General features: G+C 39.1%; 1 protein-coding gene across 10 annotated transcripts in view; it reads right to left on the reverse strand.

The window, feature by feature from the left end:
- The window catches only part of IPCEF1 (interaction protein for cytohesin exchange factors 1), a 182,833-nt gene that overhangs the window by 44,712 nt on the left and 113,633 nt on the right, over nucleotides 1-24,488 (reverse strand). For 9 of the 10 annotated variants that reach the window (XM_045058256.1, XM_019831406.2, XM_045058254.1 and 6 more), the window contains 3 exons: nucleotides 24,166-24,222; nucleotides 6,698-6,771; nucleotides 4,881-4,952 (listed from right to left, as the gene is read on the reverse strand). In XM_045058256.1, coding sequence (XP_044914191.1) covers nucleotides 4,881-4,952; nucleotides 6,698-6,771; nucleotides 24,166-24,222 — 203 coding nt within the window. The remainder of the gene's footprint in view (nucleotides 1-4,880; nucleotides 4,953-6,697; nucleotides 6,772-24,165; nucleotides 24,223-24,488) is intronic. The other variant, XM_019831409.3, reaches the window with a different exon arrangement.

The raw sequence follows: 24,488 nt of genomic DNA on the forward strand, positions 1-24,488 counted from the left end.
AGACGGCCCATTATCCAGCTGACTAATGTGGGCAACTACATTAAATATTCTAAATATATAAACAAATATAACTTTTGCCATTGTGCATTTGAAATTTTTAGCAACCATCAAAACCCGTATCAAGCGCATGGGTGGCTCAGTGGGTTAATCTTCCATCTTTGGCTCAGGTCATGATCTCATAGTTCGTGAGTTCAAGCCCCATGTCGGGCTCCACACTGACAGCTCAGAGCCTGGAGCCTGCTTCAGATTCTGTGTCTCCCTCGCTCTCTCTGCCCCTCCCCCACTCACACTCTGTCTCTCTCTCCTTCAAAAACAAATAAACATTAAAAAATGTAAAAACAAAACCTGTAGCATTGAATTTAGTTAACTTGACCATTAAAGTTCCATCTCTATAATTCTTAAAATGTAGTTTTATTCCACAAAAAAATAAAGGAAGAAACAAAAGATGATCCATTTTCAAGCCAGGATTTTTATATTACTCAATAAAAGATCTGGCCAGAGTCTGACAGGCCTTCCTAAGCTGGGGAAATTTCTAATTCCTTGAAAAATTTTATATTAGGCAAAAATTGACCATGTCCTATCTTCTTATCGACTTATCATTTTACTGGCAATAAATTTCAACAAAACGTCAATAATAAAAATAGAACTAGATAAACCTTCAGGAACTCAAACTTGGCTCATGATTTCAGGCCACTGGAGGTCCATCTCAAGGGATTAGCCAGGAACATACTATATGACACAAATTCTTAAAAGTCACAAAATGGGTCAACTTTGTATGTTCCTAGCTATCTAACCTTCTATTTAAAGGGAAAATATTACTTTAGGGTAGTGATAATATGATTGATTTCCCAGTTGTTTCCAGTCTCCTAGATTTTTAGAAAGTATTCCATATTTTACATTCACATCTTTTTTGGAGAAACCAGTGCACTCGATAGAGGCCTAAGTCAACCAATATCAATGAAATAACAGCAAGAATATGGTGCACTTACTGACTCACTCTTGCTTTCATTTTTTCTAGTCCTGTACTGCCTCGTGACTATTCAGCATGCCACACCCCCACCATTGCCTCAACACCACACACTCCCAAGTCTGCAAATTTCAACATATTGGGAATCCTTACCCAACCCTCCATCTGCCATGGTCTTGCCATATTTATTTTCTATTAACAGGAAATGTATAAATTTGATTTTTAGAAACAAATAAAATAGGCCTTTCTATAAGAAGGAAGCTGAACTTTCGCCTCATTTAAGAGCCCCTTCAACACCATGAAAGACATGAGCTCTTCAATGGCCACTTAAAACCAGACTGATACACGGGCCCAGATCAGGCCACAGGAACCACAAAGTGTTCATCAAGACCTGATAGAATAATAAACAACCAAAAAAACAAAAAAAAAACCAAAAAACAAAAAAAAAACAGTAAATCACAGAAAAAAACACAAATGGCTAATAAAGAAATAGAAAAAACTTATCAGCCTCAATAGTATTTTGGGAAATGCACATTCAAACACAGGAAAATATTCACCACCAGACTGGCAAAACTTTAAAATGCCATCGATTTCCAGAATTTAGGAGGAAACATTCTGATCCTTTGTTGAGTTGAACATCAAAATTGAGACAGCCGATTTTAAGCAGGCAATTTGATGATACTAATCAAAATGTAAATATCCACACCCTGAACCCAACAATCTGAATTATAAATGTCTATCCTGAAGACTACAAATAGATGTTGAAGAATGTTAACTCAGTAAGATTTGCAATGGCAAAAAGAAAAAACACTGATACAATATAATCATCTATTAATAGGAAAATGGATAAAGTATGGCACTAATTTCATCATTAAAATCAATGTTATAAATGAAGGTAATAAAGGCTTTGTGATGACCTGGAAAAATCCTAACATATTGTTAATTAAAAAAAAAAAAACAAGTACAAAACAATATGATCAGCCAGATTCAATGTACTTTTATTTTAAAACTATATGTACTTTAAACTATATGTATTTTAAAACTATATATTTGTACATGTACACAAATTGGTATGCAAAGAAAAGCATCAGGAAAGATATAGGTCAGTCATACTGTTTAAAGTGGTTAATCCTGGGGACAGAAATTGAATTGGAGGGTGAAGGTGGGGGTATGGGAAGGATTTCACTTTACATCCTTCTGTGTGATAGGATTTTTTACAAGAATATATCTTAGGTGTCATCTAACTAAAAGAAACATTTTAAAGTACACTTTTAAAAACTGGACAGGCAAACCACAATGAATGTAATGGCTCACTTTTAAAATACCAACATAAACTATTCTTAGTTTATACCGGATTTCATAATTGTATACTGATCCTCTCCCCCCCCTCCAAAAAAAAGCATCTAAAAGTGAAAAAGATAAATTTTTTTAACATATCAAGACAAAAATAGTTTTGAGCTCAGAATGCCTGAAAAGGCATTTCTAAGTTCCTTTCCAGAACACAGAAACACAGGAATATGGCAAAACACACGAATATTGACAATAAAGATTCCTCTCAGCACTTACCCAAAACTCGTGTCCTTTTAATTGCCGCCATTAGCTACTTGCTATGGAAAACGTGATTGTTTAGAATCTTATTTGACTGTTTTCCTTCTAGAACCCACTGGCTTCCCGTATCTCCTTTGCTAAGAACGTTTTTTAAAAACATCAAGGCAGTAAGAAAATTTCTATTTGTGGCTAAATAGATGGATGCACAAAAAGACTTATATTTACATAAATGAAGATGACAGATGTTTCCTGGGAGTTTGTTGTATATTAACTTGATGTGTTGGAGGAGCACAAGTGTTAAGAAATTGATATACAAAACAAGAAGGTTCTTCCCACAAACACTGTCTGAGAAAGGCAGCTACCAACCAGTCTTGGTTTAGAAACCAACTCGTCCATGACCCTAATTACTTACCCCCGTGCTTGTAAATTGAGGGTCCCTGCAGAACACAGCGTTTCTATTAAACATAATTACCTTTCCCTTCATCGTCCCTGAGCGAAATGTCACCACCCAAAAATGCAGTTTCCCAAGGAAGCAAACTTCTAAAACAGGACGCTGGTCTCCGCACGCGTCCAGATTCTCCACTCCCTCCCCCAGATTCTCTGTATCTCACAAAGAAATACCCAGCTACAGTATTTACTGGCTTAAACTGGCCACATCAGTAAGAAAGGGTGCTCTTCAGGTGCCGCTGCGGAAAAAATATCTTTAAATGCCATGTGCATAATCTTGTGGGAGAAGAGGGTTAACGTGGAGGCCCAAAGAGATTCCACACTGATGGCTATTAATGCCACCAGAGGCCAGAAAGGACCACTGGGGATTAATCGATGGCTCAGCTCCAGACTGACCCTCAGTATCATGGGGCTCCAAGTACTGCTGGGTAAGACGTTAAGCCTTTCACACACCACTGACACACCTAAGGCTTGCTAATCAGTAGGATTTAGTTACCAATACAAATAAAAAGAGAAATAAAGAGCTTTGTGAGGTTTTTTTATCTTCTTGTGGGCATCTGCTTTTCTCCTTCTCAGGCACTTGAGAAAGCTAGGCGGAGAAAGCTAAAATCAGAGGGTAGAAACAAACGTCTCTCTTCATTTAAGTAAATACAAGTCTTGTCTGAAAGAATTAATTTGTCAATTCCTTGCCTTGTTATTTAACATGGGCTTTCCCAAAGGTCTATAAAGAGCCATTCCGCCTTCATCTGAAGGTTGTGGCAGTGGCTTAGGGAACAGGTGAGAATGTTTCTAGCTAGATGAGCCTGCCAGGGGATATCCCGCAAGAAGGGTGTGTGTGTGTGTGTGTGTGTGTGTGTGTGTGTGTGTGTGCGCATGTATGTTAACGTTAGGTGAAAAGCAGTTTTCTTTAGGTTTCTATCCCGCAAGAAGGGTGTGTGTGTGTGTGTGTGTGTGTGTGTGTGTGCATGTATGCTTAACGTTTGGTGAAAAGCAGTTTTCTTTAGGTTTCTAGATCAAGACGCTGAAGAGAAATTATATAGAGCAGATTGCTCAAAAAATCATTATGCATAACTAAACAAAACAGATTAAACCATAAGCTCTTTGAATGAATTATGTATGTATTCTTTTATTTCTCTTGCTCAGGATCTGCTGCAATGGGACATATAGTAGGTATTCCACTGACACATTTTATTAGTTACGTAAAGGTAATAAGGAACACAGAATTCTGAGAATAGGGCTTAAGTTAAATAGAGGGCCCACTGATGCCTCAAGCACCTCAAGTATATATAGCCTCATTCAATTAGCAGCCATTGTGATCACAGCATAATCTAAACCAGTAGGGGATGGAGTGGGGCTGGTAGTCCTCAGTGCATATATTCCACTTATTTAAACAGAAAAAAAAAAACAGGAAATGGTGTCAGAGATATAAAATGTTATGTTACATGTACTCCGAGCAAGGACACTTTACAAAATTTTCAGGCTAGAACATGAATTGTGATAAGCACAGCATCATGATGATAACCACACAGCACATAAATGTTACAGATATTTTTCACATAGAATTCTAAAAGTTGTGAGATCGGTCACAGTACTTTTAAGACTTTATCGCTGTGATGCTGATTCTCACTGTAACATTTTCTTATAATGACTTCTGTCTTTTCCTTTCTCAACTTAGTGGTTCCCTCTGAAGAATCTTATTACTTCTTCCTAAAATAGCCATTTTGATATATGTAGTTCTCCGAAACGCTTCCAAGTCAGGGAAGGAAGCAAGAACACTTTCAGTGCCAAGGAAATTAATTTTTAAAGCAGCAGAAATAAATAAAACAAGAATTAATATGAACATAGACTTAAAATTCGAACACCTGACCAAAGTAATCTATTCCCATAAAGATTGGATTTAGCAATTTTCTCTACTTACACACTCATTTCCTGTGCATTTTCAGCTGCAAAATAAAAGGTCTTGATTTGTGGATGGCTGATCTTAAAAGCACTTGAAGGGGGGAAAGCACAGAAACATTAAGAAAAAATTAGTGTAGTTGTCAATGGGTTTGAAATGAAATTAAATATAAATATGGTCAATTCATCTGCTTTCTTTGTAAATTCGCAAAAAATAATTTAATTACATTAAGTGTCCACTGTCTAACCTCTTTCATGTAGAGAGCAGAGAATTAATTTATCATGTTGAAATATCCAGAATAGGACTGAGTCTTGGCCAGCCCATAGTTTCTATTTAAAACATACGGGCACTGGGGCGCCTGGGTGGCGCAGTCGGTTAAGCGTCCGACTTCAGCCAGGTCACGATCTCGCGGTCCGTGAGTTCGAGCCCCGCGTCGGGCTCTGGGCTGATGGCTCAGAGCCTGGAGCCTGTTTCCGATTCTGTGTCTCCCTCTCTCTCTGCCCCTCCCCCGTTCATGCTCTGTCTCTCTCTGTCCCAAAAATAAATAAACGTTGAAAAAAAAAATTTTAAAACATATGGGCATATTCTTTTATTTTTGATTGCTAACTGCTTTGCTGTAAAGACAATAAATTAAAATTTACAGTCTTAGAAGTGTCACTTCAAAATACTCAGATCAACTCCTTAAAGCAAAATACTTAATTCAAATACAATCAAATACATACAAGAATTTTATACATCAGAAAATAATCAAGTATAGAACTTCTATACTGTGACAACACATCAAAAATCTTAACCCAAGCCACTGTCTTTGGGTAAAAGAAAAATATTTTTCCAGTTTAAAAGAAAAGTATAAAACATTGGAGATCAGCAAACAATGAAATATATCCCCTTCACCATTAGACCGGAAGTCCTACAGTAGAGGCCAGGGTTTTGGTAAATAACCAGTTCAGTCAAAACCACGAGAATCAACACGACCTCAGGTATCACTGGATACGTGCAGCAAGACGAGACTGGCAGGGCTTAAAGCTAATAATTTTATTCATTTTCTTAGAAAAATCTAGTCAATTGCCACTACTTGTAACATAGGTCAGTAGGGAAATGCTTTTTCTGATAAGACAGAAAAAGATGTCAAAGGTAGGATAAGGAATAAGAACAAGAAAAAGGTGAGGAGGGCACATTTGCAAAATGCATTGGGATGCTACCACGGAAAAAGCACGTGGACGGGAGCATGGTTAGCTGGTCTGGAGCCAGCTCTCCTGTGATTTCTAGGCAAGCCCTGACTCTGTGCTGTTCCCTTGTCAGCACAACAAGGACCATAAGCTGGTGACTTTTTTGGTTCCTGTCTATTCTCAATCTTTTGGACTTATATTAGGGCACAATCCCAAAGTCGAAAATGTCTCAGAGAATTCAAAATCCAGGATGCCAATGTGAAGAACTAAGAAAAAGAAACTGCTCTTGGGATCATATCTGCAGCTCTGGCCAGTCCTGTTGATCTGGTCATTCTCTTTAGAAAGACAAAATCTTGACATTTGATCTCCCAGCTAAACCTGGATGGGAGCTTGTTTTTCATTCCATCTCCAACACAGGTGTCAAAAATATGCCATGCCAAAGCTCCGTGGGGTTTTAAAATCCATCTGTTCCACAAAATGAAATTCCAGACAACAAGAGGTTAAAAGCTTAGACCACTGTTTAGGATGCCAACCCATGAAGTTCAAAATTCTCAAGACATTGGGTGTTACCGTCATTAACTTCCAAGTCACCACATCACTCAAGAAATGAAAATTATTAAAGGAAGTTATTCTGGTTCAGAGTCTTATAGGAAATGATAGACAACTTACTGCTTTTTCTTGCATTCAGAAGCTCTCTCCACAGTGAAATCGGGCAGGTTGACAAATCCATCGGCCTTCTCTGCCTGAGAAAAACACATACAACAGATATGAATAAATGCATCAATCCTAGTAAGTTTATAGAGATCACATACATTGAATAGAGATCGTATAAATGCAAAGAAAGGCAATCAAAAGATACCTCCCCGAATCAGCACTGGACTTATCCAGATACATATTTTATGAGAGAAAGTAATATTCTCTTGATAAGTCGTCTCAAATTGTTCCACGAGAAGTAACATGATACAGCTTAAGTATGGCCAACGTATGGCATGCACAGGACCTCGCCCACCCCTTTCCCGTCTTCCTGGAAAATGCCAGCTAACCAGTCAGAGCTCCACTCCCTGCTGAGTTAGTAGGCATCCCAGGAAGCCAGTTCTCAAACTCCAGTAAGCCACAAGCACAGAAGGTAGAACGTAATTAGCATTCCAGCTTACGGGGAACAGAGGCCTGACTTTGGAGTTAGCAAATCGGGCTTCATATCATGGAGCTACGACTCACTGGTGGTTCTAAGACTTAAAGGAGCTCAGATAAATAAAACGCTTAACAGTTACTCAACAAACATTAGTTCCTCTCCCACGTCTATAGGCTGTTCCACAGAATTAAACCACAGAGCCATTCCTTGGAAAATCTCAGTTCGGTGATCCATTCTTAGGAGGCCTTTCTACAAAGGAAAGGCTGCAGGAAAAAAAAATGGCCTTCTGAACATTGCCTCAATGTCACCTCCAAACACCAAAAATCGTATAGGACACGTAATTATTGTTCCACCTCTCTGAGAATTTGTTAATCTCTATGAACAAACTGTAACAACAATAGGAAGCTAGACTGCTGGTCCCAGATGGATCCCACATCTTCTTCCATCTATGCTCATATCTCTGAGTACGGAAATACAGCCCACAAGATTAATCGTAAGTCAATCAGTGCTTATTGGCAGAGGAGTAAAAACTTGATTTTGAAAATCCAATCTTAAATTTAAAAATCCACTAGCTATTAACTTAGCACCATGGGTCCTCCCCCTTCACTTTATCATCCTGCACCTTTCCTTTATCTGCAACCAGAGTGCAGCTCCTACTTTTCCTTCGGCAACATGAAACTGTGAAACATTTGAACCTCTGCCTATCCAACCTTCCCTCTCCTACAGGAGTTAATCTATCCAAACTCTCTGCTTGAAATGCTTTCGTATAAGCCCCAAAACTCAATTCTAAAGGGAAATTCCTTCTTATCAAATGATGTATATATTTTTTCCATTCAGATTACCTCTTGTTTTTAATGCTTATTTATTTATTTCTGAGAGAGACAGAGTGATGAAGGGGCGGAGAGAGAGGGAGACAGAGAATCCCAAGCAGGCTCCAGGCTGTCCGCGCAGAGCCCAACGCGGGGCTCGAACTCACAAACCATGAGATCATGACCTGAGCCAAAACCAAGTCAGAAGCTTCACTGACTGAGCTACCCAGGCACCGCTCAACTTATTGATCTCTTCATGAACTGTGTACTTACCAGATGATGGTTTCACCAATCCTATCTCAAAAAGAATGCAAAGTACTTAAAAAACAGAGAGTGTAGATCAACTGTTTCTACAATCCACAACGCTTCCTGTGAACTCTCATCAGCATTATATAAAAGTATAATTTTGGAAAATTGTTAGGCTCCAGCAATAAACATATATACGTGTTTATTGTGTGTGTGTGTGTGTGTATACACGTATACGTCTATACATACATGTCCTCCACAGAAACATTACTCACAGTAGCCAGAAGATAGAAACAGTCCCATCGACAGAGGAAGAAACAAACTGCAGTATAACCACAGAATGGAATACTACGCAACTGTAAAGCCCTGACGCATGCCACACACAAAGCATCACACGTTACACGATTCCGTTTACATGAAATATCCAGAATCGATAAATCCAGAGACAAAACACAGATGAGTGGTTGCCAGGGGCTGGGGAAAGTGGGGAATAGAGAGAAACTGCTTAATGGGTACGGGTTTTCCTTTCGGTGGGTTGAAAACGTTCGCAACTAGACAGAGGTGGGGGTTGCGCAATATCTTCAATGCACCTAATGCCACTGAATGCCTCATTTTAAAATGGATCCTCTTATGTGAACTTCACCTCAATTTATTTTTTTTTAATTTTTTTTAACGTTTTTTTATTTATTTTTGAGACAGAGAGAGACAGAGCATGAACGGGGGAGGGGCAGAGAGAGAGGGAGACACAGAATCGGAAGCAGGCTCCAGGCTCTGAGCCATCAGTCCAGAGCCCAACGTGGGGCTCGAACTCACAGACCGTGAGATCGTGACCTGAGCCGAAGTCGGACGCTTAACCGACTGAGCCACCCAGGCGCCCCTCTCAATTTAAAAACCATAACCTACATTAGGCGGAAGTATTTCCATGCCGATTTCTATAATGGCTTTAGAAAGAAAACCACCTGCATTCTCCATTTGTTTCTATTTCCTCCCCTCATTCACTTCTATACCCACTGTTCCCCAGAAGCTAGAGTTGCATGAACCCCTGGTGACTTTCATGCCGATAAGTCCCATCAAACTTTCGTGGTCCTCACTCAACTGAACTCTAGTAATTGATCCTAAAGCTCACAGTTTCCCTCTAGAAATGCCTCATTTCTCGCTCTTCTGACAACATATTCCTGCTGCTCCCCTTCTCCTCCAACTCTCTGTGCTCGCTTTCCTGAGGTCCTCTTCTCCTGCCTGTGTCTTAAATGGCAGTGTTCCCCAGACTTGTGACCACAAACCTAATCCCTTCTCGTTCCAGTACCCTCTGTGGGGGGACCACAGATACCACCATGACTGCACGTATCCCCATGGTACACACACATTCAAAATCTATACCTCAAGGGGCGCCTGGCTGGCTCAGTCGGTAGAGCATGTGACTGTTAATCTCAGGGTCATGAGTTCAAGCCCCACACTGGGGGTGGAACCTACTTAAAATAAAATTTTAAATAATTCCAAATCAAAATCTATACGTCAAACTGGGATTTAATCCTGAGCTCCACTCCCAGAGATCCAACTGCCTAGCATAACTGTCCACACACAGGCTCCCGATTATAGACTGAACATTTGTATCCGTCAACCCCAAATTCTAATTTTTAAGCCCTAAGCCCCAGTGTAATGGTATTTGGAGGTGGGGCCTTTGGGTTTTAAATGAAGTCTTGAGGATAAGTACCCCCATGATGAGATTAAGCCCTTATAAAAAGAGGAGGAGACCAGAGCCCTCCCCCCCCCCAAGTAAGGTTACAGCAAACAAAGCAGTCATCTACAATCCAGAAAGAAGGCCCTCACCAGACACAGAGCCTATCAGCACCTTGATCTTAGACTTCCCAGCCTCAGGACCACGGGGAGTAAATGACTGCTGTTTAAGCCACCCGTTGAAGGCATCGTGTCATAGCTGTACAAACTAAGACACTCCCAAGAGTGACAAATCCAACACCAAACTTATCACTTTATGCCACAAAACACCTGGTCCTCTTTCTCCTGTGTTCTCTACCTCACCGGATGATACCACTTTCCATCCTGATGTCCAAAAGGGGAATGTGGGACACATCGTTGATCCCCTTCTCAGCCTATGTGCAAGTAATCACTGAGATGTACCACCTCACTGCTGCCTCTGTCCCAGCTCTTCTGTGCCTGCATCACCTCGCTCCTTCCTCCGCTCACCACCATCTCTCACCTCACTTACCGCGAAGTCTCGCAAACCACCCTCCCTCCCTCCGCTTCTATCCTCTCCCCTCATTTGGTGTCCAAATCACAGTCACAGCAAGTCTTGACTTGCTGTCACTTCTCTCATTAAAGTCCTGCACAGCTCCCAGTGGCTCTTGGACAAAGTCCGAGCGCCTCAGCAAGAGTAGGAGAGACCGTCATGATCAAGGCCTGCTTAGTGACACAATTTCATCTCCTCCAATGTCCCTGGCCCCTGACTCCACCAACTTAAACAAACAATTCAAACAAAGAAGAACCATACTTCCATTTGAGCTGAATTAGAATTGGCCTCCAATTTATGGCATTGTTATTCTCTAGGCAATTTATTTTCGGCACAAAGAGCCCATCTTAGATAATAATACAAAGTCAATCAACGAAAACCGTAATGTGTGTGTGTGTGTGTGTGTGTGTGTGTGTGTGTATATATACTGTAATATATATTGTAATAAATACTGTAATATGTGTGTGTGTGTGTGTGTGTGTGTGTGTATATATATATATATATATAGTAAATTTTCAATTAGGTGGATTTTTTTCCTGCACAACTGAAATGGCTTAGTCCTTCAGCTAAGAACCGAAATGAATTTGAGTAAAAGATACCTTTGTGTTTCCTCAGTAAGTCCTTCATTAGCAAAAGCAGCTTTTCATTGTACTGAAGACACTCAAGCTGTATTCAAAAATCACAGATAACTGTGTCAGAAACTGCCTTTGCTTATTTGACTTGCAAAAATGCCTTAAAAATGACAATCACTTTGGGAAAATCCTAAAGGAATGACAGTTTTCTCCTCTTCCTCCTCCTCCTTCTCCTCCTACCCCTTCACATCCCTTGTTCCTTGTTACATTAACCAAAATAACTGTCTCGAACGTACCCTTCCTCCTCAATAATGCCTAACTTTCCAAAAAGTTACTTGAAAGTTCTGCATTGGTACCTGCAATTTTCCCTCTGTGTCCGAACGAAATAAAATCTTCTCTTGCCAGAGCCATCAAATCATCCTCTGGCCATTGTGCAACCTTGCCTCACCAAGTGTATCTTAAATTCTGGAGTGAGACAAGGCTTTTCAATTTCTGGTCTGCTGGTCAACAATCTCAAAGGCGTTCTTCCTCACATGTGAGTCCATCCACGTTCCCAGCAACTCTGATCTTGTTCACCCCAGTGGGATCTCATCTGTAGGTGCTGTATGAGGCAGCATTACACACAGTTTTATGAAATCTGTTCATGTTACACATTCATTTATCCAACAAATATTTAAGTACCTTCTTTGGGTGAGGTACTGTGGCAGAGATTTAGGATATATCCATGGATGAAACAGGCAGAGATCTCTACCCTTGAGGGGAAAAGAGACAGTAGTTCAACAAATAAAGACATAACCCATTGCAGGCAATAACTGCAGTGGAAAAAAGAGGAGTTGATCAGAGCAAAGGGGTTCTGGCTGTAAGCAGGACAGGCTACCCTTCTGCTCTAAGACTTACAATCCCTTCCAAGCTCACTCCCCTGGATACAGCACCACAAATCAATTCAGCTCTGACCTTCTCCAAAACCTTTCCCTGTTCCTCTAAGCCTGGAATTGGTACTGTCCTCTTTGTGCCAAGGGTAGGCTTTACTTCCAGACTTCTCTTACTGTAGTTAGTTATCCGGTTATATCTCTGTTTCTCCAGTAGACTATGAGCATCTCGAAGGAAATAATCTTGTCATTTATTGTCATATCATTAATACTCAGGACAACATCGGCATTCAATACATGTGAAAGAAAGAAAGAAAGAAAGAAAGAAAGAAAGAAAGAAAGAAAGAAAGAGAAAGAAAGACAGAAAGAAAGAAAGAAAGAAAGAAAGAAAGAAAGAAAGAGGAAGAAAGAGAAAGAAAGAAAGAAAGAAAGAAAGAAAGAAAGAAAGAAAGAAAAAGAAAGGAAGAAAGGATCACTCTCTTTTTCCTCTGGCAATAAAAAAAGTGCTAAAATGAGATGCAGAAGACACTTTGGAAAACTGTTCAGGATTTCTAAAAAACACAAACATATAATTACCATAGTACCCAGCAATTCCATTACCAGGTATCTACACAAGAGAATTGAAAGCTTATGCCCACGCAAAGATTTGCATGCAAATATTTATAGCTGCATTATTCCCACAAGCCAAAAACTGGAAACAATTTAAGTATCTACCAACTGGTAAATAGTGTGGTATATTCATACAATGGAATATTGTTTAGTGAACTATCAACATGCGCTGAAACATGGATGAAACTTGAAAACATTGTGCTGAGTTAAAGCCAGGTATAAGAAGTCACATATTACTGTATGATTCCTCTATATTAAATGTACAGAAAAGGTAACCTATGGAGACAGCAAGGAAAATAGCGGGGTTGCCTGGAGTTGGGAGTGGAAATGAAGATTAACTGTAAGTGGGCATGAAGGATTTGATGGATACCATGAAAACTGTTTAAAACTGATCCTTATAATGGCTTCATCACTCAGTGCACTTACCAAAAATTACTGGATTGTAAATTTTAACAGGGTGAATTTTATGATTTGTAGAATATATTCCAATAGAACTTTAAAATATATTTTAAATATATAAGATCCAGGGGCATCTGGGTGGGTCAGTCAGTTAAGCATCCAACTGTGGCTCAGGTCATGGTCTCACCATTCATGGGTTCCAGCCCCGTATTGGGTTCTGTGCTAACAGAGCCTGGAGCCTGTTTTGGATTCTGTGTCTCCCTCTCCCTCTGCCCCTCCCCTGCTTGCACGCTGTCTCTTTTTCTCTCTCTCAAAAATAAACATTAAAAGAAAATTAAAGTGTGTATATATATATATATATATATATGTATATACATATACACATACATATATATACATACATATACATATATATACATATATACATATATATGTACATATACATACACATACATATATATATATGTATATGTATGTGTATATATGATTCAAAGAAAGGTTGGGAAAATATAAAACCATAATAAAACCTCTTTGGTTATCAGTAAGGCTTGAAAGAATGTAAAATATGAGGTCTCAGATGCTCCCACTGGTGACTCAATATGACTTGTTCAAATTTGAGACACAATTGGTTTAGTATTTCCTGCATTCTGTGGTTTAAACTAAACTGTGGCTTCCATTTTGGACTACAGGAATTTTAGAGACAAAGATATTTTATATAGAATTTGCCACACTTCAGACATATTTTTGAAAGTTAATTAAAATACGACATCAAGTTTTAATATTTAAATGCAAACATCAGTGTCCATTCCCAGTGATAATGTTTGGCTTTTCATTCTACAAATACGTTGCAAAATACACAAAATTATTTTATAAGTATCTACATATATCTGAAAGGTACAAAGGTAGACCTAGAAAAATAAGACTGATATATATATATATATATTCCAGAGACTAAGTAGGCTAAAGAAGACAAAACCAGAAACAAAGGATATGTGTGATATAGGAAATTGTTACATATTTCATAGTTAAAAATAAAAGGTATAATTATCTCTCTATTCTCAGTGGAATCATAGTTCTCTGATTCTAAGAAACCTGATTTTTTTATTCTTCAAATAATGCTGAAATCAAGAGGCATTTTAGAATCATTATATATTTTTAGTGCTGCATTTTCCCCCAAAACCTGATATTAAATATATGGTAGGTCTTAAAATGAATAGAATTTTAAATTTGAGGGGAAAATAGTTTAAAAAACAAAACATATATTTCTTTGTAAGACACCTTTCTGCGTACATGTGAATATGGATTTAACATTCTTGCAATTACATGAAATAAACATAGTGAGGGGGTTGCCTGGGTGGCTCAGTCAGTTAAGCATTCGACTCTTGATTTCGGCTCAGGTCATGATCTCAGGGTTGGTAGATCGAGCCCCCCATCTCAGGGCTTAAGATTAAGATTAATGTTTAAGATTCTCTCTCTCCCTTTCCCTCTGCCCCTCCCTGCTTCCCAGCCCCCCAATAAACAAGCAAACATAAGTGAGATTACCCAATGAATACCAGAATCAGGAGAAGCTGCGAAAACTCCATTTTCTCCAGATAAACTTGTGGTTTGCTCAGTTCTGCCGTGAAACCCCCAACATGCTGGAAACAGGCAGGGTCTCAGCTCTAAGCAGAGCCATCCTTTCTCATATGATCTTAAACACTTGTTACTAAGTCCTCACAGATCACACAGACTTGTGACCCCTACGGAAATCTGAATTATATTCTCTGAAATACAAACTTGTATGGAAGAAAAGAAAAGAGAATGTACAATCAATGGGGAAAACTCTAGTTTTACAGAGAACAATCATTCTCATACATGGTGCAGAATGGAACCCAATGGAAGGAAACTGGGCAGTAACTAGCAAAAGTGCATTTACCCTTTGACCCAGAAATCCAACTTCTAGGACCTGTCCTAAATATAAATACGTGTAATAACATGTGCATTGCAACATGATTTGCCATAGCAAAAGAATCCAAATGTGTAGCATCAGCAGACCATTGAATAAACTACGGCATCCACATGCAGCGAGTAACTATAAAACACGGCATATATACATATAGAGTAACCTCCCAGGCACAGTAAGAGAAAAATAAGATACAGGACAGTAGATATAATATGCAAATTATATGTACAAAAAGAGATCGGATATGCCTCTGCACACATACTTGGTTGTATTTGTAAAGGAGACCATGGGGGAAATGCAAACGTAAAAGAAAGGAGAAAAGAGGGTAGAGAAACAGGAACGGTAACAAGATTTATCTGTTTGTAATTTGTTTTACAATCTTGACTTTGGAATGAAGTCAATGATTTACATTTTCCAAAAACTAAAAAAAAAAAAAAAAAGAAGCAATCCATAAAATTAAAAACAAATAGAAGCAAATGAACGTAACTGGTTACGACATGGCGATGTCGCCCCACACAAGTCATAACTACTCCCAGAGACCTTACAGCACAGAATTTTGACTGTACGTCGTTGCTGGAATACAGGCTGAGGACTTTTAGGAGCAACATCGTTATTTTTTTAGACAGTTTTAGTAGTTTTTTACGGCTTTCCTCCCCACAGAAAAGAATTGCAAGCAACCTAAAGGCTCCCTCGTTGTCTGCCTGCCTGTGCTACAGGCCAGGACGCTGCTTTGTTCTGATAAGCAACTCATCTCCCTCTTCCTTTCAGAAAAGGAAATGCGTGTACATTCTGCAAATATACCTGGACCTGCGGGCAGACAGCTGAGCTTATTAGCACTGGGCCGTGACAAGCCCTGCAAGGAAGCAAGAAAAAATGATGTTTGCCTTTGTTGTGTCTTCCTCTCTCCTAGATATCAGAAGCAGGCCTGACAGTGATAAGGCCTGAAATCCGTTAAGAAACATGATAAACTTGAGAAACATCTAACAATAGCTAACGCTTACTGAGTGCTAAGCACGGGTCATTGAGGTTCTACCATCTTAGCCTTCAGGGGAAATTAATCATATCTCAGCCCCAGAATTCATGAAACTGATCCATTTTTTAACCTTGACACCAAACTAGATTGGCATCATAAAACAGGAAAGTTATGGAGTTCTTTCACATTAAAGAAACAGAACTCAGACTGGAACCCAGAAATCGGTTAAATAATTCTAAGACCAAATGGTCTCTTCCAGGCACTAACATAGAAGAGTATCTACAGTCATTGGACAGCACAGAAGAACAACCCTAGATTTGGAATCAGTATATTTCAATGCAGGGGCACCCAGGTGGCTCAGCAGTTAAGTGTCTGACATCATCTCACGGTTCATGAGTTCAAGCCCCACATCGGACTCTGTGCTGACAGCTCAGAGCCCGGAGCCTGCTTCAGATTCTGTCTCTCTCTCTCTCTCTCTCTCTCTCTCTCTCTCAAAAACAAGTAAACATTAAAAAAGATTTTTTTTAAAGAATATTTCAATGCAAGCCCCTTACTGTGTGATCTTAATCAGAGCACTCAGGTCAGTGTCCACAGAGTGAAAAAGCATATATAACCAGCATCTTGAGACAAACTAGACTTAACATGGATGCATGTTGTACTGTAAAGTTGTTAAAGTTATAAAAAATTTAGGATTTTATTGACATCAGTTACAAGGAACCAATCATAAGAATGGGGAAAAGGAATAGAAAGAAAAGAGAAAGAATGAAGAAAAAGATGAAGTAAAAGAAAAAAAGATGAAGTAAGAAAAGAAAAAGATGAAGTAGAATAAGTTTTTATTCTGTCCATTGTCAGTGGAGCCCTCTGAATAGCTGTTTCTAGGTCTTAGCTCTCTTGTCGTCTTTGCACGAGATTAATCGCTGTAAAAAATATTTTAAGTTCTTTGGACAACAATTATAATGCTGGCAAGCTCACTATATCCTTCACACGTTACCTAGTGCATGTTTTTGTTCAAATAGTGTTGCATTTGAGATTATCTAACGTTATGAGTAGAATGAGATTTTGATCCAAAGAGATTCTCCTTACAAATGCCTAGGAATAGATATGCCACATAGAAAGTATTAAGCAAAAGCTTTTTTTTTTAATTTTTTTTTAACGTTTATTTACTTTTGAGACAGAGAGAGACAGAGCATGAACGGGGGAGGGTCAGAGAGAGAGAGAGGGAGACACAGAATCTGAAACAGGCTCCAGGCTCTGAGCAGTCAGCACAGAGCCCGACGCGGGGCTCGAACTCACGAGCCGTGAGATCATGACCTGAGCTGAAGTCGGACGCTTAACCGACTGAGCCACCCAGGCGCCCCTAAGCAAAAGCTTTTAACTAATAAATAGCAAAGCACAATTTCCTACAGAATCCACACGTTCCTGACATTAATTATAAAAATGGACTGAAGGTGCTGCTGGTGATAATAATCACGATGGTTCTGAGGGTTCTGAGGCTCCAACACGGGGGAGAAAAAGACACCTGAAGGAAGCAGACCACTTGTAGTGATGCTGCCCCTAAACCCGCCACCCACCCCCCATCCTTACCACCAGGCCAGACCAGCCAGACTTCCACGAACAGCAACTGCACCTCTTTGTGGGTGAGCTTCTCAACCTGCCAGATTCCACTTCTCCACCTGTGCGGGGGTGCTCAGCACTCACTGGCCCCAAGATGAGCCCTCAAGCAATGACTGACGGGACTTGATATTTAAATACCCCAGCTCCCTGCCCCTTGGGAGGGAAACCCTGCAGTACATGTTTTCCAAAGGCTCTCAGGGTTCCCTAGCACAGTTGGGCCTCAGCTCCCCACAGTCATAATTTGCCTGTGAAGGAGAATTTCTTTAGCTAATTTTCTACCCATTCTCACTTCCCCATTCCCTTTCCAAGTATTTCTGGTTTCACTTCCTAAATACACTACTTGTACCCAAATCCTCTTCTCAGGGTCTGTTTCTGGAACACCTCAACCAAGATGCCATTTCTCTCACAGAAATGTATCTCCTCATGGTTCCTACTCATGAATAGCACAACTCCTCACACCATAATCTTCTTCATTATTTCCTCCTAAGTATCACCCAAGGCCGTGACTACCTCACTATCACATCAGGTCATATTTAAGCAGTGACCAAGAAGTGACTGGCATCCTATTCTATGATTTGTAAATCAGCTCTACTCATTAGTCATTTTTGGTATTCTTCCATTCTCTATGGAATCATATTTTATATGAAATTAAGTTACTAGCAAACTTTCTGGTAGTCTGACATAAGATAGTCCTTGCTTTCTGGAACATCATTTCCGGAAACAATTAAGATGGAAACCTCACAGTGCAAAAGAGTCTTGTGTCACTGTTCTCTGTAATATAAAATCCTGAGTACACAAGGCCCTTGGTGATCTGGTTCTGTCCAATATCATCTCCCAACTATTGTTTTAGAAACTTTAAAACCCTAGAGATAATTTTCACCTACACAGGGTTGGTGACAAAGAAAGAAAGAAAGAAAGAAAGAAAGAAAGAAAGAAAGAAAGAAAGAAAGAAAGAAAAAAGAGAGAGAGAAAGAAACAGAGAGAAAGAAAGAAAAAAAGAGAAAGAAGAAAGAAAGAAAGAAAAAGAAAGAAGGAAAGAAAGACAGGTGGGAGGGAGGGAGGGAGGGAAGGGGAAGAGAGAGTGAGAAAGCTGGAGGGAGGGAGGAAGGAAAATAAAGCACTAAATAGGAAGGAAAAGTTTCAAATAAATAGGAATAAACTTGATGAAATCTCACTATTACAGGATAAATTGCATATCTTGCTATCTAATAAACTTTATCTACCATCCATTGTTAGAGCAGGAGTGGGGGAAGAGTAAAGAATACCATTTAGGAAAATTAAAAATCTGATGCATTCTCTTTCAATATTATAAATGTAGGAGAAATAAAAAATAAAGTTATTCCTTTTAGAATCCCAGTATAATACATAATCTTGTCTTCACACAATGTATATGAAATCGCCCAATAGTTCATGAGACTTCAAATATCTTCAAATCATTTTCAGGAGTTTCATGAGTGCCATTAAGGTATGACTCAACCCCAACAAAAATGGGAAAAGACATTTCTCCAAAGACGATGCACAAATGGCCAAAAACACACGAAAGGATGCTCAGGGTTAATAATCGTTAGAGAAATGCAAACCCAAACCCCAATGAGATAATACCTCACCACATGAGAATGGCTACTATCAAAAAACTACAAATAAAAAAACTAACAGAAAATAACAAGTGTTAGTGAGGATGTGGAAAAATTAGAACCCTTGTACCCTTATGGGGCGAATATAAAATGGTGCAGCCTCTATGGCAAACATAATGGCAGTTCCTCAAAAACTTAAACATAGAATTACCACATGACCCAGCAATGCCACTCCTGGGCCCGTAACAAAAACGAAAACAAAAACAAAAGAAAAAAACAGTCGGAAGCAGGGTTTCAAACAGATATTGCACACTAATGTTCATCGCAGCATTAGTCACAACGGGCAAAAGGTGGGCATGACCCAAAGTGTCCATCAACAGATAGGAATGTATAAAAAAAAAAAATGTGGTCTGCACATACAAGGAATGTTATTCATCCTTAGAAAGAAGGAAAATCTGACCCACACTACCACACGGATGGACCTTGAAGAACACTGAGTGAAATAAACCAGACCCAAAAGGGCAAACACTGTGTGATTCCACTCACGCGAGGTACTTGGAATAGCCAAGTTCACACAGAGAAGATAGAATGGTGACTGTCAGGGATGCAGGAGGGAAGAAATGGGGAGTTAGCTGTTTAATGAGTACAGAGTTTTGGTTTCATAAGACAAAGAGAGTTCCGGAGACTGTTGTACAATAATGTGAATATACTTCTTGCCGCTGACCTAGATCCTCAAAAGCAGTTAATGGGAAATTTCACATTACATGTATTTCATTACAAGTCTTCAAAAATAAAAAATAATTTTTTTAATTTTTTTTTGTTTTGTGTTTTAAAGAAAGAATGAGTGAGTGGGGGAGGGGCAGAGAGAGAGAGGGAGAGAGAATCTTAAGCAGGCTCCAAGGTCAGCGTGGAGCCAGCCCCAGGTGGGACTCAGATCTCATGACTGTGAGATCATGACCTGAGCCAAAATCAGGAGCTGGATGCTTAACCGACTGAGCCACCCAGGTGCCCCAAAAATAAAAAAATAAATTTAAAACATTTTTCAAGATACTACTGCAATGTTCATTATTAAAGGATAAAAATTGTTAAGGATGAAAATGCATTTACGACAGTAATTTTTTTAAGACTGAAAGTTCGAAAATCGTGGCTAACGTGCTGTTAACGAGCATCATCTCTTTCACAGGTAAGAGCCATCCATGTATGCATCTGCTACAGAGATAAGGAAGAAGGCCCAGAGAGGGCAGGCAGTTTGCCTAAAGCATTAAGTAGCCGCAGTGGCAGGGGAGAAACTGCCCTCCTGATTCTGAACACAGGGATCATCTTCGACCCTACCACATTATTTCCTGATGTCTTTTTCGAAGACATTGTTTCAAACATAGTCTCCTGAATTCTGGCTCCTTTAAAAAATATTCAGTGTTTTTGGTGGTGGTGGTGGTGGTGTTTTTCATTCCCACTGCACAGTTTCCTTTTGAAATGTTCTTGAAACGTGCTCTATGGGAGGCCAAACACAGCAGCACAATGACAAATGAGTTCAACGGTTAGCTTTTTTGTAGAAGCAGGTGGGCCCTTGGCCCTTAAAAAAGCTTGCTCCAGAGGGATGATGAATCAGCAAATAATGACTTCGCAGGAAAATCCTCAGCTCTAACCAAAAGTTCAGTTCATCCCATGGGCCACGTGGCATTCTACTGCTTGGGAAATGTGCACAGAAAGCCTCCCCACAAAATCACGGGTTCCCTGAATTCTTCCAGGTCAGGAACTACGGAGCTGAAGACTCCTCCAGGGCTTTCTGGTGCACTTCCCTGTTTCATAGCTTAAAATCAACCTTTATACAGGGTTATTAGGTGCATGTTTCAGAATCTCTAGCACAGGATAGGCCATTCTTGCCAAAAGAAACCACTTCTGGTGTCTAAAAACCCTTAGTGCAATTCTGCACAGTATCATGTGAGCACATTTCACCTTACGCATACGTAAAATTGTGTTTCTTTGTGTATTACCTTGATTTTTTTATGTTGTTTTCAGGTACATTTGATCTTCTCAAAGTTGCTCTGAACTATGTAAAGATATTGTTCTTGGTCAGATCACACTTGTAAGAAAATGGATGCATAGAGACTTACATCCCTGAGCCAGGGATACTCAATTTGTAAGGAACTACAAGACTAGAATGCAGGTGCTATTTCTCCTTTATACCATGTGGGTGAAATCCACCTTCCTGCCTGCTTGCTTAAAAGGATTTGTAAGTTAGGGGCGCCTGGGCAGCTCAGTCAGTTGAGTGTCTGACTCTTGATTTCTGCTCAGGTCGTGATCTCACGGTCATGAGATCCGGACCCACATGGGGCTCCACACTGAGCATGGAGCCTGCTTAAGATTCTCTCTCTCCGTCTGCCCCTCTTCCCCACTTGTACTCTCCCTGTCTCTCTCTCTAAAATAAAAAGAATGTGTAAGTTATATACACATACATACACATACACAGATGAATATATTTATACACACATAGCAATATGTACACACACACTAATAGTTATACAAACGTACATATATTCATACACGTAAGTTAAGTATGCATCACTTTATTTTTAAGTTAGTGTATGTGTGCTTATGTATTCTATCGCCTGTTAGCAATTTTAAGAAATTTTAGAATAAAAAGAATTTCTGATTTTAAAGTCTATAGATTGATAATTAAACTATGGTATAACTATATGGTATAAATAACTATGTTATTACACATACATATGTATAACTTTATGTACTACACGCATAGCTATTAGAAATGATATATATGTGTTGATGTGAAAATATATTGATAATATATTGGTTAGTGAGAAAATCAAGTTACAAAAAAATACACAGTATTTTATTTTTGGAAAACGTAGAAGAAAATGGAAATATACACACCAAAATGTTTACAGTGATCACATCAAGCTGGTAAGACTGTAATTCATTTAAATAAATAAATGATAATTCATTGACTTCTTTCTGTTTGCCACATCTTATTTTTTTTATTTTGCTTAATTTTATTTTCTAATTTTTGTAAATGAACACATCATTATTTTATACTATTTTCAAGCACTTTCAAACTTAAATTTCCAACAAGCAAGAAAATAGATTCTACCAAAAAAAGATAAAGTAAAACAGAAAGAAGGTGTGGAAACACCAGCAAAAGCACAGTGCCCTGCTCACCATGGCCCTGAACGCACATGCCAGTCACTGCTGTGAGCTAAGAGGACTGTCCTCTCCTACAGCCCAACCTACGTCATTAACTCTGACAATCTCTTCCAAATCAGCAGTGACGGAGCATTTCACTGCCTCCTGAGGACAAGATAAAAGAAACAAAGGATTTCATAGTCTTGGTGTTTCACAATTGATTATGTAAAGTTTGGAAAGATTTTAAAGAAAAACAGGATTGGCAATATAAGCCACTGTTGTCACCTTACATGAATTCAGCAACAAGAAATTATTGAAAACGGCCTGACCCAACTATAAACTGAGCTGATCATAAAGCTTTGGTGGTGAACCATTATCTTGGAAATTCATTCTGGGACCTAGCAAGGAAAACAAATGTTAGGGCACAGTGGTAGAGAGCATCAGAGAAAATAAATAAATTAGGCTGAATGTTCCCTTTAAATTTTTTTTAATGTTTATTTTATTTGGGGGGCAGGGAGGGGAAGAGAGAGAGGGAGTCACAGAATCCAAAGCAGGCTCCAGGCTCTGAGCTGTCAGCACAGAGCCCAATGCCGGCTTTAACCCACAAACCGAGAAATCATGACCTGAGCCGAGTCGGGTGCTTAACCAACTGAGCCACCCAGGTGCCCCACAAACGTCCCCTTTAAAGATCATTTCCACTTACTTGAAATTATAATAAGGGAAGTAACAGAATTCAAAAAGTCCTCAAGTATTCTTACATTCACATTTCAAGTGGTACCTAAATAGTCCTTTTCACCCCTTTCATCCATCAGTCGTCACTCTGAGTTCAGCTGCTCACTTAAAGCTGCTAACACATCCTATTTTGCCCTGTGTAGATCTATCAGCATTGCATCTTCCGTTTTCCCCTTTCTGGTACAAACTCTAGGAACATATGTTGGCAAAGGGTTCCTCAATTTTACATAATTAGTCTCAATTTTCTTCTCTGAAGAAACATTTTTAAATATTGGAATTTTGTTTGGGATATGCTCAGAAGTTGGCTGTTGACTAAAAACAATGAATATGAAGTGTACATAAATTAGAGCCCATCATTCCAAAGCGTCTCATTTTGGTAGAACTCTGGGAACATGTAGGTGCTCAATTATGCTTTGACTAATTGAATTACATAACTAATTGATAACTATGCAATATAATAAGTAATTCACTCAAAAAACACTGGTGCCTACTCTGTGCCTACAAGCTCTAGGCTCTAGGGACACAGTTTAAACCAGAGAAGTAAAGAATATACCCTCAGGTGCTTACACTGTAGTGGGTAAAAGAAGAAAAAAATCATATAAAAAGTTCTGATTGAAGGATTCATAAATTCCTCACAAATTTTCTCCAATCTATGGTAAACTCATGCAGACATTTTTCCAAAATCTGTGCTAAGAGGTGATTACTAATAAAAGGGTCAGAAGACTTAAACATCTCTTCCCAAGGGAAAATGAACTAATTATTTTTCTTATGCTGAAACACATTTTATATTTACTGAAATTTTCAAGGACGTTGTCCCACAAAAAGAGAAATTCTGGCTTTCAAGTATCATTTTCTGAAAAAGTAAATTTTGCCTAATCTAAAACCTGCTTAGATCTTTGCTGTAGATTCTCATGAAATTGATTCCCAGAAAAAAACCCTTCCTCTGAAATTCGCACACGCAAGGAAAGACCAAAAACATATGATACAGACATAGTTACTTGAACTCACAGACACGTGGAACCATTTAGCCAGGGAGTGAAAAAACGGGGTCACATTCAGGCAGGCAGATTGGATTCTCAAAGAACTGAAAAGTCTGCATAATATATATTAAGCCAGATATTAACCTCAAACCTCATCAGTTCTCATGAAATAAAGAGTTGCTGGATTCATCTTTTCTATGTGAGGCCGAGGGGCCCTGAGGCTCCCTGAATTGTTGATGCAATAGATCAAATGAATTGTTGATGCAATAGATCAAATGAAATCAATCAACAGTTACTTACCTGCTGAACAATGCAGGTTTCTAGTAATTTTCTACAAAGATGACAGAATGTACAAAACTAAAAGAAACCAAAACAGTAAAAGAGAGTGGGTCTAAAGGAAATTCACATTTTTAGCCACACTCTTCCTCCCTCAGTTTACACATTATTTTCTCAGTCTCCCAGGCTCCAAAACTTGGAATCATTCTTATTTTAGGCTCAAATGTTTTGTGTCTTATATTCGAGCACTCAACATAGTTGGCCATTTCTTACTGTTAAATGTGCCCCCCACTTTCATAATGTCCACTCCAATCCAGGAGTCCATGTCTCATGCCTGCATTTTGTTA

The sequence above is a fragment of the Felis catus genome, chromosome B2 (genome assembly GCF_018350175.1).
Source record: "Felis catus isolate Fca126 chromosome B2, F.catus_Fca126_mat1.0, whole genome shotgun sequence".
Lineage (NCBI taxonomy): Eukaryota > Metazoa > Chordata > Mammalia > Carnivora > Felidae > Felis > Felis catus.